An 18,988-nucleotide genomic window follows, 5' to 3' on the forward strand; every position below is an offset into this window, starting at 1 on the left:
CTTAAATTTTTTCAAATTTGGGAAATTGTAAGCCATTATTTCTTCAAATACACTTTCAGTCCCACTCTCTTCTTCTTTTCCCTTAGGACTCTGATGACATGAATGATAGATCTTTTGTTCTAGTCCCATAAGCCCCTGAGTCTCTGTTCAATTACCCCATGCCAGCCTATTTTACCCTCTCTTGTTCAGATAGGCTAATTTCCATAGTTTTTCCCTTCAAATTCACAGATTTTTCTTCTGTCCTCTCCATTCTGGTATTCATTCCTTTCATTGAGTTGTTTGGGCTTTTTGGCCATTATGTGTTTTTTCCATTCTAAAATTTCAGGTTCTTCTTTGTATCTTTGTTTCTTTTCTGAGACTTTCTGTTTTTTTATCAAAACTTTCTATTTTTATCATTTGTTTCAAGTGTGTTTGTAATTGGTGGTTGAAGCACTTTTATAATAGATTCATTAAAATTGCTTTCAGATAATTCTACCTTCTTATCTCATTCTTAGTTCCTGTTAGTTGTATTTTCTCATCATGTTGAGACTTTTTTCTTTTTCCATTTTTTTAAAATTTACATCCAAGTTAGCCTCTAGTGCTATAATGATTTCAGTTGTCAATTGCAGTGATTCATCCCCTGTGTATAACACCCAGTGCTCATCCCAACAAGTGTCCTTCCTAAAGCCCCTTACCCATTTAGTCCATCCCCCCAGCCACAACCCCTCCAGCAACCCTCAGTTTGTTCTCGGTATTTAAGAGTCTCTTATGTTTTCTTCCCCTCTTTGTTTTTATATTATTTTTGCTTCCCTTCCCTTTTGCTCATCTGTTTTGTGTCTTAAGTTCCTCATATGAGTGAAGTTATATGATATTTGTCTTTCTCTGGCTGACTGATTTCACTTAGTATAATACCCTCTAGTTCCATTCATATAGTTGCAAATGGCAAAATTTCATTCTTTTTGATTGCTGAGTAATACTCCATTGTGTATATATACCACATGTTTTTTGTCCATTCATCCATCGATGGACATTTGGGCTTTTTCCATACTTTGGCTATTGTTGTTAGTGCTGCTATAAACATTAGGGTGCATGTGCCCCTTTGAAACAGCATACCTGTATCCCTTGGATAAATGCCTAGTAGTATAATTGCTGAGTCACACAGTAGTCCTATTTTTAATTTTTTGAGGAACCTCCATACTGTTTTCTAGAGTGGCTCACCAGTTTGCATTCCTACCAGCAGGGCAAAAGAGATCCTCTTTCTCTACATCTTTGCCAACATCTGTTGTGGCCTGAGTTGTTAATGTTAGCCATTCTGACAGGTGTCAGGTGGTATCTCATTGTGGTTTTGATTTGTATTCCCCTGATGATGAGTGGTGTTGAGCCTTTTTTCATGTGTCAGTTGGCCATCTGGATGTCTTCTTTGGAGAAATGTCTATTCATGTCTTTTGTCCATTTCTTCACTGGATTGTTTGTTTTTTGGGTGTTGAGTTTGATAAATTCTTTATAGATTTTGGATGCTAACCCATTATCTGATATGTCGTTTGCAAATATCTTCTCCCATTCTGTTGGTTGCCTTTTAGTTTTGCTGATTGTTTCTTTTGCTGTGCAGAGGCTTTTTATCTTGATGAGGTCCCAATAGTTCATTTTTTCTTTTATTTCCCTTGCCTCTGGATATGTGTTGAGTAAGAAGTTGCTGCAGCCGAGGTCAAGGAGGTGTTTCCCTGCTTTCTCCTCGAGGATTTTGATGGCCTCCTGTCTTTTACTTAGGTCTTTCATCCATTTGAGTTTATTTTTGTGTATCGTATAAGTAAATGATCCAGGTTCATTTTTCTGCATGTTGCTGTCCAGTTTTCCCAGCACAATTGCTGAAGAGACTGTCTTTATTCCATTGGATTTTCTTTCCTGCTTTGTCAATGATTAAATGGCCATATGTTTGTGAGTCCATTTCTGGGTTCTCTAATCTATTCCATTGATCTGAGTGTCTGGTTTTGTGCGATTTCCATACTGTCTTGATGATTACAGCTTTGTAATACAGCTTGAAGTCCAGAATTGTGATGCCTCCAGATTTGGTTTTCTTTTTCAGGATATCTTTGGCTATTTGGGGTCTTTTATCATTCCATACAAATTTTAGGATTGTTTATTCTAACTCTACAAAGAATGCTGGTGTTATTTTGATAAGCATTGCATTGAATATGTAGATTGCTTTGGGTAGTATTGACATTTTAATAATATGTGTTCTTGCAATCCAGGAGCAAGGAATATTTTTCCATTTTTTTGTGTCTTCAATTTCTTTCATAAGCTTCCTATAGTTTTCAGTGTATAGATTTTTCACCTCTTTGGTTAGATTTATTCCTAGGTATTTTATGGTTTTTGGTCCAACTGTAAATGGGATCGATTCCTTGATTTCTCTTTCTGTCGCTTCATTGTTGGTGTATAGGAATGCAACTGATTTCTGTGCGTTGATTTTATATCCTGCAACTTTGCTGAATTCATGGATCAGTTCTAGCAGTTTTTTGGTGGAACCTTATGGGTTTTCCATATAGAGTATCATGTCATCTGCGAAGAGTGAAAAGTTTGACTTCCTCCTTGCCAATTTGGATGCCTTTTACTCCTTTGTGTTGTCTGATTGCTGAGGCTAAGACTTTTAATACTATATTGAGTAATGTAACTTTTAATACTATATTGAGTGGCAAGAGTAGACATCCCTGTCATGTTCCTGACCTTAGGGGTAAGCTCTCAGTTTTTCCCCACTGAGGATGATACCACATATGGCTTTTTATGATCTTGAGGTATGATCCCCTTATCCCTACATTCTTGAGGGTTTTTATCAAGAAAGGATGCTGTATTTTGTCAAATGCTTTCTCTGCATCTATCGAGAGGATCATGTGGTTCTTGTCCTTTCTTTTATTAATTTGATATATCACATTGATTTTTTTGCAGATATTGAACCAGCCCTGCATCCTGGGTATATATCCCACTTGGTCATGGTGAACAATTCTTTTAATGTATTGTTGTATCTGGTTGGTCGGTTTCCTGTTGAGTAATTTCACATCGGTGTTCATCAGAGAAATTGGTCTGGAGTTCTCCTTTTTTCGTGGGGTCTTGGTCTGGTTTTGAAATCAAGGTAATACTGACTTCCTAGAATGAGTTTGGAAGCTTTCCTTCCATTTCTAATTTTTGGAACAGCTTCAAAAGAATAGGTGTTAACTCTTCTTTAAATGTTTGGTAGAATTCCCCTGGAAAGTTACCCAGCCCTGGACTTTTGGTTTTTTTGGGAGATTTTTGATTACTAATTCTATTTCTTTACTGGTTATAGGAGATTTCTTTTGTAAGAAGTGATTTTCGATTAAATCCCAGGCATTTGGGGTATAGGTTATTAAATTCTGGATCTTATTTAAGTCTTTTTTAGGTACCTCCTCTGACAGTGCACCACTGAAGGAAAGGGAATAATACATTGCTTGCTTACTGCCAGGTAGGGCTGGAAGCCCAGGATTCCCCTATCTCTATTCACACACTGGGCGAAGAGGAGCACCTCATTGCTGGTGGACTGGCAGGGAGTCTGTGTTCTTCTGATCCCACCTTGTCCAAGAGGGAGAGGGATGCCTTATTACTGTTCCCCACATGGCCTTCATCAACATGAAGTGGGGAGCTCATTACTACCAGGCAGAGTACCACTTACTCTCCACTTAGTCTTCTCTTATCCCACGTCAGCCAGAAGGGGTGAGCACCACATTCCACATAGATTAGGTCAGAGTCCAGGCTCCCCACTTGGCCTTTGCTGATGAAAGTGGGGCTGCAGTCTTTCCTGTGATGTTTGTCTGGAATAGAGCAGCTGTTGTCTAGAAGTTCTGTGCTTTGCTAGGCTGTCCCTCTTCTGGACCTTTGGCTAGACAGAGCAGGCTTTTGTTGAGTCTTTTCTTTTGAATCTTGCCCATTGATTGACATTTCTGGCTTGCTGACTTCTCCAGCATCCAGTCTGGGATATATGAAATAAACCAGCACCACCCACCAAAACACCAAAACAACAACTCAGGTAACTTACCTCTGTGTTGTTTATTGAATCCTGAGGTCCCTGGCCAGCCACTTTTTCTCTCCACCTTTTAAAATCTTATGTTTATTTTATATATAATGTCCAGCATTTTTAGTTGTATTTAGTGAGAGGATTAGGAAGAGATGTGTCTACCCCATCTTGTCTTAACATGGAAATTCCCGTTATTTTTTCTAGTACTGGGAACCACATTTTATCTTTTTTTTCTTTAATTTTAATTTTAGTTAACATCAATGCAATGTTGGTTTCAGGAGTAGAATTCAGTGATTCATCATTTACATACAGCACCCAGTACTCATCACAACAAGTGCCTTCCTTAATACCCATCTCTCATTTAGCCCATACCCCCACTCCCCTTGCCTCCAGCAACCCTCAGTTTGTTCTCTATCATTAAGGGTCTCTTATGCTTTGTCTCCCTGTCTTCTCTTTCCACACCCTCTTCCCATATGTTCATCTGTATTGTTTCTTACATTCCACATATGAGTGAAATTGTATGGTATTTGTCTTTCTCTGATTGACTTATTTTACTTAGCATAATACATCCTAGCTCCATCCACATTATTATAAATGGCAAGATTTCATTTTTGATGGCTGAATAATCCACTGTGTGTGTATATATATGTACACATACACACACACACTATATGTATATATGGTGTGTATATATATGTGTGTGTGTGTGTGTGTGTGTGTGTGTGTGTATATATATATATATATATATATATATATACACACATATGTATATATACATACCACATCTTCATCCAGTCTATGGACATTTGGGCTCTCTTTGTAGTTTGGCTGTTGTTGATAATGTTGCTATAAATATTTGGGTGCATGTACCCCTTTGGGTCTTTATTTTTGTATCCTTTGGGTAAATACCTAATAGTGCATTTGATGGATTGTACCTATTATATTTTCTGATTTGTCACTTGTGTTTGGAAAATCTATTTCAATTTCTGTATTTTTGTACCTTTCCTGGTTCAGACTGCTATAATGCAAGCATAAAATGATTGGCTCATAACCACAAGAAACTTGTTTTTTATAGTTGTGGTGGGTGGAAGTTCAAGATCAAGGCACTAGCAAATTCTGTGGTGATGGCCTGTTCCTCCTTCACAGCTGTCTTCTCACTATGTGCTTACATGACAGAAAGGGTGAAGAGGCTTTCTGAAGTCTCTTATAGCTTATAAGTTATAAGCACTAATGCCATACATGAGTGCTGTACCCTACCCTTATGACTTAATCACCTCCAAATACCATCACACTCGGGGTTAAGTTACAACATGGGGATCTGGGTGGTGAAAGCAAGGGGGATATGGACAAACATCCAACGTATAGCAGCACCTAAATATTTTACTGAATTCTTACTCTCAAGATTGTCTTGAGTTTTAGTGCCAGCTGCCATTAGTAATTATTTATTTTGCTTCTACTTTTTCTTTTTTTCTTTTTTTTTATTTTTTAAAAAATTTTTTAACGTTTTATTTATTTTTGAGACAGGGAGAGACAGAGCAGGAACAGGGGAGGGTCAGAGAGAGGGAGGCACAGAATCTGAAACAGGCTCCAGGCTCTGAGCTGGCAACACAGAGCCTGACGCGGGGCTTGAACTCACAGACCGTGAGATCATGACCTGAGCCGAAGCCGGCTGCTTAACCAACTGAGCCACCCAGGCGCCCCTACTTTTTCTTTTTTTAAAAGAATCTTCTCATACCTTGTCTAATTTTTCATCACAAATAGACTTTGGAGCTCTTGTGTTTTCTCACCCTCTCTACATATTATTTTATGGTAGTGTTTTTGGCTTCTAAGCTATATGATTTCCCCCCTCTTTCTTAGGAATTTGATGAAATATATTAACTCAGAGGCAAATGGAGGCTTTTTACTGAAACTCTTTATTTCTGTTTGAAGAGTCATTTGCATTTACACGTGACGCTCTTAAAAGTGTGTGTGGTTGGGGCAGGGAAGTCACACTTCTTGCAGAGTCTCAGATTCCTGGAGGGCTGAAGCCAAAAGAGAATGTGCTGAATGGATCTCTCAGGCTTAGCGTGAGGAAGGGGCTGTCTGAGGCCCCCTATGAGTGTGCCAGCCCTCCCTGGATCAGACTTCACATTCTGAGCCTTCATTCCCCTCACATTCCAGAGCTCTCTTCTACCTTCAGCCCCTTGCAAATCCTCTTTTCTCTGCCCAGAATACTCTCCTCCGGATGTGTGTCTCAGCCAAGTTGTCCTCTTCTCGAGAGAGCTTTTAGTATCCAGTAACTTATCTTGCTAGTACCCACCTGGTTCTCTAAAACAAAGACCCATGCTTCCTAGCACTGGTCACCCTTTGAAATGACCTTTCTTGTTTGTTTCTACTACTCAAGTCTGTTTTTTTTTTCTCTTCCCTAAAGTGTCATTTCCTTGAAGGAAGGGACAGAGCTATATCCGCATCTGCTAGAACATGCCTGCAGTATAGTAGGTGCTCAGGAAACACTCGTGTAGTAGATAAATGAATGCGGATGCCTCACGGGAAACTAAAACATGCCAAGGTGGTCCCTGCTGCCTGTCAAGTCACACACACCTCTATGGTTGTCTTTTCCAGAAATTAATTCCGTATCAGCTCGAGTCCTGCTCTCTCTGGTGGTTCCGGGCCATCTGATTTTCTTCTATATCATTTACTTGGTGGAAGGCCATTTGGTCCCACAAAGTAAGATGTTTGTGGTGTTCTATCTGCTAGCAAGTCTGATGCAGGTAAGGATGACTGTTAGTAGCATCAAAGCAGCATTCAGTGCTTATTCAGCCAGCAAGATTTATCTCCCTGACCTGGGAAAGATGCTGAGGGGGTGAGGTTGGGGGGGTTCCTGGACATGGCAGGGCATGGCCCCCATCTTCCAAGAATCAACATATTCAAGCTCAAGGGTGTGAACCAGACACAGAAGTCACACCACACTCTGCATTGCATGCATTCCACATTGCATACTGCACAGGGCACATTTCATACTGCAAGCAGCATGCTCCACAGTACACACAGCACACTGCACATGACACACTTTACACTGCACACTCGTTAATCTCCACTTCCCACAAGGCACCATCCATACTGCATATAGCACACTGCTCAACTGTCACCAGGAGATCAGAGGATGGTCCTGAAGATACAGCAAGTTGCCATGAAGCAAGCTGATGTGTGGTTCTGGCTGGTGAACTGGGCCATGCACATCATTCATCACAGACAGGGTGGGCAGGGACCAGGTCCCTGCTGGGATGTTGCTAAAACACACACAAGGACTTTTAGTCAGCGCTGGGTGGTGATAAGGGCGTGATGAAAGGTTAGGCTGGTGCCTGCCTGTGGGTAGTACTCAGCAGACTATCTGCCCAGACTAGTTGTCGGATGCCCCTCGTGAGCCTAGGATGTCCACAGGGATAACGGTGGGCCTTGATGGGCAGTTCTAGGAGGGCAGTGCTAGAACTAGGGACTGATGTTTTCAAATCCTCTGAGTTAGGGCATTTGCAATTGCAGCATGTCCCTGATCATGAAGGATAGGGCGGGGTACTTTGAGAAACTGTCCCGAGGGGGACAGAGGGGCTGCGGTCAGCCTGTGACAAGACACTGAGGAGCTCTCAAGTGAGACCAGCACTGTGGTGCTTCCAGGGAAGGGTTACTCTCCAAAACTGCTCAAGTGAGGCCCTCTAGGGAACCCTATCTGAAGTCTGTGTCTTGAGTTTCTAAGGAAGGTGAGAGGAGCCTGTGTAGCAGAGACGATCTGTCTGCCACCTCAGGATGCTGCAAGCAGGTCCTGATGACAGGAGGGAGACTAGGCAAGTGTGGATGAGGGTGGACTTTCTGGCCTCTGCATGAGCTCAGAGCTAGGCATTGACCCCAAGAGAAGCTGGAGGAAGTCCAGCTGGGGTTGACTCCCTGGGGTTGACATGTCCACCTTAGTATCTGCCTTTGAAATCTAGTGTTTCTTGGTGACACTTGGCTTTCTGACTTAGTTGTCATCTTTTGTGTCTGCTTGCTCTTATGACAGGTGACAATTCTGCTGTACCTGGCAGAAGTGATGGTTCGGCTCACGTGGCACCAGGCTCTGGATCCAGACAGCCACTGCATCCCCTACCTCACAGGGCTGGGGGACCTGCTAGGGACTGGCCTCCTGACACTCTGCTTCCTTATCAACTGGTTATTGAGGAGTGAAGCAGGGCTGAATGGCATCTCAGACCCAGCATCCGGGCCTCCCTAATGAGCCCAGGCAGCCGTATTTGCTCAGTAGAATTTTCCTTCCCACCAGCAGGGTACAGAATACAGTTTCTCCCTGACTAGGTCCTCAGGAAGGATGGTTAACACCCTGATTCTGCAGTGACCCTTTGTCAGTCTTCCAGGGACACTCACACATCTTGACTCTGGAGTTGGAAGCTGAGCCTGTAAAGGTGAAGGAGACCTGAAATCAGAGGCAGTGTTTGTGTACATGTGACTGCATGCTCCTGGGCTTGAGTGTGCACTCATGTGCTGGGTGAGTGCAAATAAGTGCATGTGTGTGTGTGTGGAGAGCAGGAGACTCTGGCCTGAAGACGCTGAAGGAAGAGGCATGTCCAGTGCACTGGGGGGATGTGTGGGCAGTGTTCTGTGTCCACACAGCCTGTACTTGGAAGGAGCAGGAAGGAAACACTTTCTGTGCCTATACCTCAGGACTGTGCTGTGACTTACCCACAGGCTGACTAGACCCAAGCTTCATGGGCTATTCTGCTGATGTTCCTGCAAATGTGCAACCCTTCCCAGGACAGCCCTTCCTTGCATACCCTTGTGATCTGCTCTTGGTATTTAATCCTGTCACTATTTTTCTTTTTCTTTTTTTATGTTGAAGCCAAACTTCTGTTTAGATTTTAGTGATCACAAAAGTATAAAATAAAACATAGATTATATTGTACTTGGCCTTTTGTGTCTTTAAAGGTAGTTAATGCAACCATGAGACTTGGGGTCTGTAAGTAACAAATACCTCTGGCATTTCTCTAGTGTCTATTTCTCAAACTGTGGTCTCTAGCAGAGAAGCATCAAAGTCAGGGAAACTTGTTAGACATGGAAGTTGTTAATCCTCCTTCCCCTGGGCCTGCCAGTCAGCCTGTCTTGGGGTGGGGTCAGCAAGGTGGGTTTAACAAGCCCCATGTTGTTCTGATGCACTCTTACATTTGAGAAGCACTGCCCCAGAATGTCCTCACTTTTTAAAATGTTTACTTCCTGTTTCTTAATCACTCATCATAACAACTTTAGCCATGATTTGGGTTGAGGATTATTATTTTCATATGGTGAAACAGGTATTTACTTATTCATGTCATCTTGGATGAAGACATGTGTGAGACAGGTCAGCACTGGAGATGCATATAGTTCCTTGACTGAGGACATCACCAGGTATATACCCTCTTGCTAGAATGAGGGAAATTTATGGGATGAATTTTTCTGCCAGGTTGAAGTCGACATTGGGGAGGAATTTTTCTGTACAGAGGAGGTAAACATGAGGATTGAATACAGCTTTCACATTGAAATCATCACAGATGTATCCATGTGCAGGTCTGAGATCATCATCAGAGATGAACCCAGATGAGGTAAGGTTATCATTGGAAATGATCCCTAATGCAGGGCTGAAGTCAGAATCTGGGATGAATTTTCCTATGGGGTAAGGTCATCATAGGTGATGAACCTAGCTGCAGAACTGAGGGCACCATCAGGCATAAATCCAGGTGGTTCTCATAAGGACAGTCCTGCTGCAGCTCCAGTACTGAGGTCAACATCTAGCTGAATGTGGCTACAGTGTTGAAGTGGCCATCAGGGTTAAATCCACACACAAAGCTGAGGAATTATTGGGTATAAATCTGGTTGTGGAGCTGAATATCTTAGTTGGGATGAATCCTGCTATGGGACTGAAGTTAGTAGCTGGGTTAATTTTATCTATGGAGTTTTGATAAGAGTGAGGGGCAGGAAGTGGGTCAAGGTGAATATAAATTTAAGATTGAAGCCAAACTCAAGGTTCGATTAAACCTTACATCGCAAAGCTGTACATGCTCTGGCTGATAGTGTCAAGGGCCTGAATCAGGCAGAAGGATAAGGTCAATTCCTTGGTCAAAATCATGGTTGTTTAGATCCAACTTAATTCACAGATGTAGATATGGTCTGGACAATAGGAAGATGATGAGGATTTGAATCAAGGTGAAAGTCAAGGTCAAATTCAACATCAGTATCAAGTTTAAGGTCAATTTATAGTTAAGGTCAAGATCAGTTCCAAGACCAGGAACATACAGATCATCCCTGATGTATGATGATTCGACTTCTGATTTTTCAACTTCACAGTGATGTGAAAGCAATCTGCATTCAATGGAAACCGTACTTCAGATTTTGAGTTTTGATCTTTTACTGGGTTATTGGTATGGTATGATACTCTGTGGTGACGTGGGGCAGTTAGCAACAGCTGCAGCTGTCTGTCAGCCAAGCAATTGTGGGGGATAACAATTACTATCCTTACAGCCATTCTGTTTGTCACTTTCAGAAGAGTATTGAAATTATAGGAGATAGTCAATACTTTGTTATCTAATAGCTTTGTGGGAAACAATTAAGCTCTGATGTTTGATAGGTTAGGTGTATTCGATGCATTTTTCACTTATGTTTGACTTAAAATATGTTTATTGGGATGTAACCCATCATAAACTGAGGAGGATCTGTATTTAAGTTCACAATCATGGCTACACATGTCCTCAATGATTAGACAAAGAATTGGGTGTGAATCATGGACAAAGTCAAGATCAAGGTCAAATTCATAGTTTGATCTAGATATTATCTTGAACAACAATCAGGAACCTGATGAGGAACAGAATCAAGGTCAAGGTCAATTTCATGGTCACTTTAAGGTCAAAGTCCTTATGTATTAAGAATCAAGGGGTCAAGTTTGTGTTTGAAGTGAAACTTGATTAACATATTAGGGACAGATTTTCATTGAGGTCAGCATCAAGGTCAAGTATAAGGTTAAGGTTAAGGTCATGTGTTAAGACCTAGACATAGTTCAAGGTTAATATCAAGATCAATTTTAAGTTCATATTCTGGAGTAGACCTATACATGAGAGTCTGAGACAGGTGGTGGTCTGAATTATGAACAAAGTCATGATAAAATTCAAGTTCAGGATCAAAAGTCAAGGTTAAGTTCCAATTCAAAGTCAAGATCGGGGTTAAAATCAAGTTTATATTTAGAAGGTCTGGATGATAATCTGGGTCAGAATGTGGTCTAAACCAGGGTCAAGGTAAAGGCAGATTTCAATATGTTAAGGTCATGTTAAAGGTGAAAGACAGGAGGGGTTGGGCAACACATAGTATGGATTATAATCAGGAGCAAAAAGTAAATCTGATTTAGTGTCAAGGTCAAGATCAAAGTAAAATTCAAGCTCAGATTCAAAGTCTGGGCCAAGTTCAAGACTAAGATCAGTTAAAAAGACAAATCAAACTAAACTTCAAGTCAGGGCAACACTACAATAAGGTCAAAGTCCAAGTCCAGTTCAAGTTCTACGCATGATAAAGTGGGTCTGAACCAGGGTTTACATCAAAGTCAAGGAGAAATTTAAAGTACAGGTCATCCTTGAGGCACCTGGGTGGCAAAGTTGATTAAGCTTCTGACTCTTGGTTTTGGCTCAGGTCATAATCTCACCGTTTGTGAGATTGAGCCTGCTTCTGGCTCTGCGCTCACAGCATGGAGTCTGTTGAGATTCTCTCTCTCCCTCTCTTCCACTCTCCTGCGCTCACTCTCTCAATCTCTCTCTCAATCTCTATCTCTCTCTCTCTCTCAAAATAAATAAGTAAACTTAAAAAAAAAACGCATTTTCCTGCCTTGTCAAAAATTAGTTGGCCATATATTTATGGGTCCATTTCTGGGTCTCTATTATATTCCATTGATCTATGTGTCTTGTTTTTGTGCCAATACCTTACTTGCTTGATGATTACACTTTATAATACAGCTTAAAGTCCGGAATTGTGATGCCTCCAGCTTTGGTTTTCTTTTTCAAGATTACTTTTCTTTTCAGGGTCTTTTGTGATTTTATACAAATTTTAGGATTGTTTTTTCTAGCTCTGTGAAGAATTTTGATAGGAATTCCATTGAATGTGTCAATTGCTTTGCATAGTATTGACATTTTAACAATATTTGTTTCTCCAATCCACGAGTGTAGAATGTTTTGCCATTTCTTTGTGTCTTCTTCAATTTCTTTCATAAGCTTTCTATAGTTTTCATCAGATAGATCTTTATCTCTTTGGTTAGGTTTATTCCTAAGTATTTTATGGTTTAGGTGCAATTGTAAATGGGATAGATTCCTTGGTTTGTCTTTCTGCTACTTCATTATTGGTGTATAAACTTCTATATATTGATTTTATATCCTGTGCCTTTGCTGAATTCATGGATCAGCTCTAACAGTTTTTTGGAGTCTTTCAGGTTTTCCATGTAGAGTATCATGTCATCTGCGAAGAGTGAAAGTTTGACTTCTTCCTTGCCAATTTGGATGCCTTTTATTTCTTTTTTGTTGTCTGCTCCAGCTAGGACTTCCAGCAGTATGTTGAAGAGCAGTGGTGAGAGTGGACATCCCTGTCGTGTTCCTGATCTTAGGGGCAATCTCTCAGTTTTTCCCCATTGAGCATGATATTAGCTGTGGGCCTTTGATATATGGCTTTTATGATATTGAAGTATGTTCCTTCTACCCCTACTTCCTTGAGGGTTTTTATCAAGAAATGATGCTGTATTTTGTCAAATGCTTTTTCTGCATCTATTTTAAGGATCATATGGTTCTTATCCTATCTACTCATATGGTGTATCACATCGATTGACTTGCAAATATTGAACCAGCTCTGCAGCCCAGAAATGAACCTCACTCAATCATGGTGAATAATTCTGTTAATGTACTGTTGAATTCGATTTGCTAGTATCTTGCTGAGAATTTCTGCATCCAAGTTCATCAGGGATATTGGCCTGTAATTCTCCTGTTTAGTGGGGTCATTGTCTGGTTCTGGAATCAAGGTAATGCTCCCTTCATAGAATGAGTTTAGAAGCTTTCCTTCAATTTCTATTGTTTGGAACAGTTTGAGAATAGGTATTAACTCTTTTTTTTTTATAATTGTTATTAACCTTTATTTATTGTTGAGAGACAGAGTATGAGCAGGGTAGGGGCAGAGAGAGACACACACACAGAATCCGAAGCAGGCTTCAGGCTTGAGCTGTCAGCACAGAGCCTGACACGGGGCTCGAACCCACAAACTGTGAGATCATGACCTAAGCCACAGTTGGACACTCAACTGACCAAGCCACCCAGGCGCCCCAGTATTAACTGTTTTTTAAATGTCTGGTAGAATTTCCCTGGGAAGCCATCTAGCCCAAGACTCTTAATTGTTGAGAGATTTTTGATAACTGGCTTCATTTCTTTCCTTGTTATGGGCCTATGCAAATTTTCTGTTTCTTCCCTGTTTGAGTTTTGGTAGTGTGTGAATGTCTAGGAATTTGTCCATTTCTTCCAGATTGTCCAGCTTGTCAGTATATAATTTTCATAGTATTCTGTTATAATTATTTTTCTATAGTATTGGTTGTGATCTTCCCTTTTTCATTTGTGATTTTATCTATTTGGCCCTCTTTTCAAGTAGTCTGTCTAGTGGTTTATAAATTTTGTTTAGTCTTTCAAAAAACCAACTCTTAGTTTCATTGATCTGTTTTTTTTTAATGTGTGTTTTTTTTAATTCTATATTGTTTATTTCTGCTCTAGTATTTATTATTTCCCTTTTTCTACTGGCTTTGAGCTTTATTTGCTGCTCCTTTTCTAGCTTCTTAAGTGTAAGGTTAGGTTGTATATTTGGGACCTTTCTTGCTTCTTAAGATAGGCCTGAATTGCAATGTATTTTCCTGTAAGAACTGCCTTTGCTGCAACTGAAAGGGTTTGGACTCTTGTATTTTTATTTTCATTTGCTTCCATGTATTTTTTAATTAACTCCTCTTTGACAAAACAGGAAAGAGCATCCAATGGAAAATAGAGAGCATCTTTAGCAAATGGTGCTGGGAGAACTGGACAGGGACATGCAGAAGAATGAAACTACCACTTTTTTACACCATACAGAAAAATAAATTCAAAATGGATGAAAGATGTAAATGTGAAATGAGAAACCATCAAAATCCTACAGGAGAAAACAGGCAGCAACTTCTTACTTGACATGCCTCTGGAGGCAAGGGAAATAAAAGCAAAAATGAACTATGGAGACCTCATCAAGACAAAAACTTCTGCACAGCAAAGGAAACGAAAAAAAAGGCAACTGATGGAATGGGAGAAGATGTTTGCAGATAACATATCAGATAAAGGGTATCCAAAATCTACAAAGAACACCCAAAAACAATCCAGTGAAGAAATGTGCAAAAGACATGAACAGACACTTTTCCAAAGAAGACATCTAGATGGGTAACAAACACATGAAAAGATGCTCAACATCACCCATCATCAGAGAAATACAAATCAAAACAGCAATGGGATACCACCTAACACCTCTCAGAATGGGAAAAAATGAACAACTCAGGCAACAACAGATGTTGGTGAGGATGTGAAGAAAGGGGAACCCTTTTGAACACTTGGTGGGAATGCAAACTGGCTCAGTCACTCTGGAGAATAGTGTGGATGTTCCTCAAAAAAATAAAAATAGAACTACCCTACTACCCAGCAGTTGCACTACTAGGCATTTATCCAAAGGATACAAAAATGCTGATTTGAAGGGGCACATTCATCCCAGTGTTTATAACAATGTTATCAACAATATCCAAATTGTAGAAAAAGCCCAAATGTCCATTGGCTGATGAATGGATAAAGAAGATGTGGTACGTACAGACACACACACACACACACACACACACACACATACACACACACAATGGAATAGCATTTGGTGATAAGAAAGAATAACATCTTGCCATTTGCAACAATGTGGATGGACTGGAGGGCAGTATGCTAAGTGAAATAAGTCGGTCAGAGAAAGATACATGATTTCACGCATATTTGCAATTTGAGAAACTCAACAGATGAACCTAAGGTGATGGAAGGAAAAATAAGATAAAAACAGAGAGGGAGGCAAACCATAAGGGACTCTTAAATACAGAGAACAAACTGAGGGTTACTGCAGGGGTGTTGGTTGGATGCATGGGCTAAATCGGTGATAGGCATTGAGGAGGACACTTGTTGGGATGAGCAATGGGTGTCATATGTATGAGATGAATCACTGGGTTCTACTCCTGAAGCCAAGACTACACTGTATGTTAAATAACTTTAATTAAAAAAAAAAAAGTACAGGTCATGTTTAAGTTTGTACTTAAAACCAACATTGATGCCAAAACCAAGTTTTAGGTGAAGTTCAAGGTTAAATGCAACTTCACATTCAGGGCTATACATTGTCTAGACACTTTATAGAAAAGGATGAGTGAGTCACAAGAAAGCTCAAGGTCAAGATCATAATCAAAGCTAAAATCAAGGCTAAAAGTAAAGAAATGTTAAGTTTGTCTGAGTTAGAATCAAAACAAGGCCAAGGAACATTCAAAGTTAGCATTAAAGAGAAGATCAAGACCAATGTCAAGAAAGAAAAATCTAAAGAAAAATAAAAATCAAGGTTAAGCTCAAGAATAGCACATAGTATTCAAGGAGAAGTTGTAGACTAGCCAAGACTGAGTGTGAAAGTAATGGCATTTAGATGGAGGGGAATGGGTGTGAAAAGAATGGTGGTTGTATCATACAGTGAGTGAGCATAGAGTGGTTGTTGAATGCACAAAGTTTAGTGTGCAAGGAGTGGAAGTTGGGTGATAGGGAATACTTGTAGAGTGATTGCTAGATTACACATGAGCGCACAATGAGTGGAAGAATAGCACAGTGAGTTTGCAAGGATTTATTGTTGAATGGCACAGTGTGCAAAGAATGGAAACTGCAAAGTGCAGAATGAGTTAAAAAAGAGTGCCTATTGATTCGCATGGAGCAAGTGTGCAGGAAGTGATTGTTGAATGGCAGAGGAGTGGTACTGGATGGAGAAGATGGAGTGCATTAAGAGAGATTGTTGAATAGCAAACAGTGAGTGTTCTAGGAAAGGGATTGGGCTGTACATAATGCATGTGCAAAGAATAGTTGTTGAATTTCACACTGTGATTATCCAAAGAGTGGTTTGCAAATCACAGTGAGTGTGGAAAGAGTGGTTATTGAAACACTAAATGTGCACAGAGAGGATGTTGAATGGTATACAGTGTGAATATCAATTATTAATTGGAAAATAATGGGTTTGCAAGGAAAGGAAGTTGGTAGGACCTGCCAAGAATACATATAGTTTTGGAATTTCACACGGAGTATGTAAGGGATGATTGTCCAATGGCATGGAATGGGTGTAGTGAATGGAATTTGGATGGTGCAGAATGAGTATAATGTGTATGAGGTTGTTCTTGAAAAGCATACAATGTGAGTGCAAGGAGTGGCATTGGAATAGCAATAATGAGTGTGGGAGGAGTGGATATTAAGTCACAAGTGGTGGTGAGTAATCCAGTGTAATTGTTAAAGTACAGTCGGTGTGTGAGAGATGTTTGAATAGCTCAGAATGAGTGGGCAGGTATTGTAAGTTGGATGGAACAGAACGAACATACATAGAGTATTTATTGCAGATAGTGAGTGTGCCAAGAGTGAGCATTGGATACCATGATGTTGGTTTTAATGAGTGGAAGTTGGATTGTGCAAAAGGATTATATATGAGAGGTTGGTCATTTGCACACATAGTTTTGTGAGTCACAGACACTGAATATGCAGGCAGGTAGAGCTAACTGGCACTGAATGAGTAGCCTGGAGTGAAGATTGGATTGGAGGTGGAAATAATGTCTGTTGGAAAACCCATAGTGAGTGTGTGAAGAGCGACTCTTGAATGCAGGCAATTGTGCACAAAGAACATATTAAATAGCACACAGTGTGCAAGCGATGATTGTCAAATGAAAAACATGAGGTTAAAGAGTGACATTTGAATAGAGCAAAAGAAATGTGCAGAGAGATTGAATTATACACAATTTGCTATGAATTGGGGAGTCAGTGTGTGTGTGAGTATGCAAAGACAGTAAACAGAATGTGTTTAGAATGAGTAGAATATGGATGGTGCAAAACTAGTATTCAAAGACTAGTTTTTTAATACTTATTTTTTTAAGTTTTTATTTAAATTCCAGTTAGTTTAACATGTTTTTCAAAGGGACACATGCACCCTGATGTTTATAGGAACGTTATCTACAATAGTCAAATTATGGCAACACCCCAAGTGTCCATTGACTGATGATATCATCCATTGATCCATCCTTCCCACTTTACTCTCGAATCCTCACTCTGGAGGTGGATTCCCTCCCTGGCCCCAGCCTATTCCCTCATGGCTCTGGAGGGCAACAGGAGGCCACTGAGCCCTCTCCCTTGCTGGGATTCTGCTGACCCCAGTTCTCTCCTAAGACCACACCCCACCTCCTCCCTCAGCCAGGCGCTGCTGATACCTGGTGTACCCCTTCACTGCCATCCTACAGAGAGGGCCCTTAACCCTGGACAGGGGAAGATGAGTGGTTTCTGTCCCGTGACAATGTGTGTTCTGTCCCCAATCCCATTCAACTGGCTGTACCTACCAGGGTGAGTTTATATTCCCATTGGCCTTCCTGGGTAAGGGCCATCTTTCTTCCATCTCTGCTAAGGCCCAGAAAGGGTGGGAGATGAAAAAAGAGACAAATAAGAACAAGGGAAATGGAGTTGAGTAAGGGAGAGCTGGGTTCCAAACAGATGGTAAAATAGAAGATGGGGGATGGGTTGGGTGCAGATGACTTGGAAACGCTCATTAAGCATGACAGAGAATGACCTGGGAAAGAAGCAGAGGGAGAAATGAAAATAGACAAATCAGCAGAGAGAGGGAGGGAGGCAGAATAGAGAAGGAGGCCCTGATCATCAGTAACAATGTGGGCAATAGAAGGGTAGATCCAATCATACCTCAAGATCATAAAAGCCATACATGAATGACCCAATGCTAATATCATCCTCAATGGAGAAAAACTGAGAGCTTTCCCCCTAAGGTCAGGAACAAGACAGGGATGTCCACTCTCACCACTGTTATTCAACATAGTATTGGAAGTCTTAGACTCTGCAATCAGACAACACAAAGAAATAAAAGGCATCCAAATCAGCCAGGAGGAGGTCAAACTTTCACTCTTTGCAGGCGACATGATACTCTATATGGAAAACCCAAAAGATTCCACCAAAAAACTGCTAGAACTGATCCATGAATTCAGCAAAGTTGCAGGATTTAAAATCAATGCACAGAAATCAGTTGCATTCCTATACACCAACAATGAAGTGACAGAAAGAGAAATCAAGGAATCGATCCCATTTACAGTTGGACCAAAAACCATAAAATACCTAGGAATAAATCTAACCAAAGAGGTGAAAAATCTATACACTGAAAACTATAGGAAGCTTATGAAAAACATTGAAGAAGACACCAAAAAATGGAAAAAGATTCCATGCTCCTGGATAGGAAGAACAAATATTGTTAAAATGTCGATATCTACCAAAGCAATCTACATATTCAATGCAATCCCGATCAAAGTAACACCAGCATTCTTAACAGAGCTAGAACAAATAATCCTAAAATTTGTATGGAACCAGAAAAGACCGTGAATAGTCAAAGCAATCTTGAAAACGAAAACCAAGGCAGGAGGCATCACAATCCCACACTTCAAGCTATACTACAAAGCTGTAATCATCAAGACAGTATGGTACTGGCACAAGAACAGACACTCAGATCAATGGAACAGAATAGAGAACCCAGAAATGGACCCACAAACGTATGGCCAACTAATCTTTGACAAAGCAGGAAAGAATATCCAATGGAAGAAAGACAGTCTCTTCAGCAAGTGGTGCTGGGAAAACTGGACAGCGACATGCAGAAAAATGAACCTGG

At 40.5% G+C, this 18,988-nt stretch overlaps 1 protein-coding gene across 12 annotated transcripts in view; it reads left to right on the forward strand.

The window, feature by feature from the left end:
- Positions 1–18,988, forward strand: part of SLC41A3 (solute carrier family 41 member 3) — a 130,601-nt gene that overhangs the window by 92,701 nt on the left and 18,912 nt on the right. For 8 of the 12 annotated variants that reach the window (XM_058725728.1, XM_058725726.1, XM_058725735.1 and 5 more), the window contains 2 exons: positions 6,602–6,750; positions 8,031–8,924. In XM_058725728.1, coding sequence (XP_058581711.1) covers positions 6,602–6,750; positions 8,031–8,240 — 359 coding nt within the window. In that variant the 3' untranslated portion in view covers positions 8,241–8,924. Of the gene's footprint in view, positions 1–2,919; positions 3,452–3,947; positions 4,600–6,601; positions 6,751–8,030; positions 8,925–14,014; positions 14,855–18,988 lie in introns of those variants that run through there. The other 4 variants (XR_009260659.1, XR_009260658.1, XM_058725731.1 and 1 more) reach the window with 4 other exon arrangements.

The sequence above is a fragment of the Neofelis nebulosa genome, chromosome 4 (genome assembly GCF_028018385.1).
Source record: "Neofelis nebulosa isolate mNeoNeb1 chromosome 4, mNeoNeb1.pri, whole genome shotgun sequence".
NCBI classification, from domain to species: Eukaryota; Metazoa; Chordata; class Mammalia; order Carnivora; family Felidae; genus Neofelis; species Neofelis nebulosa.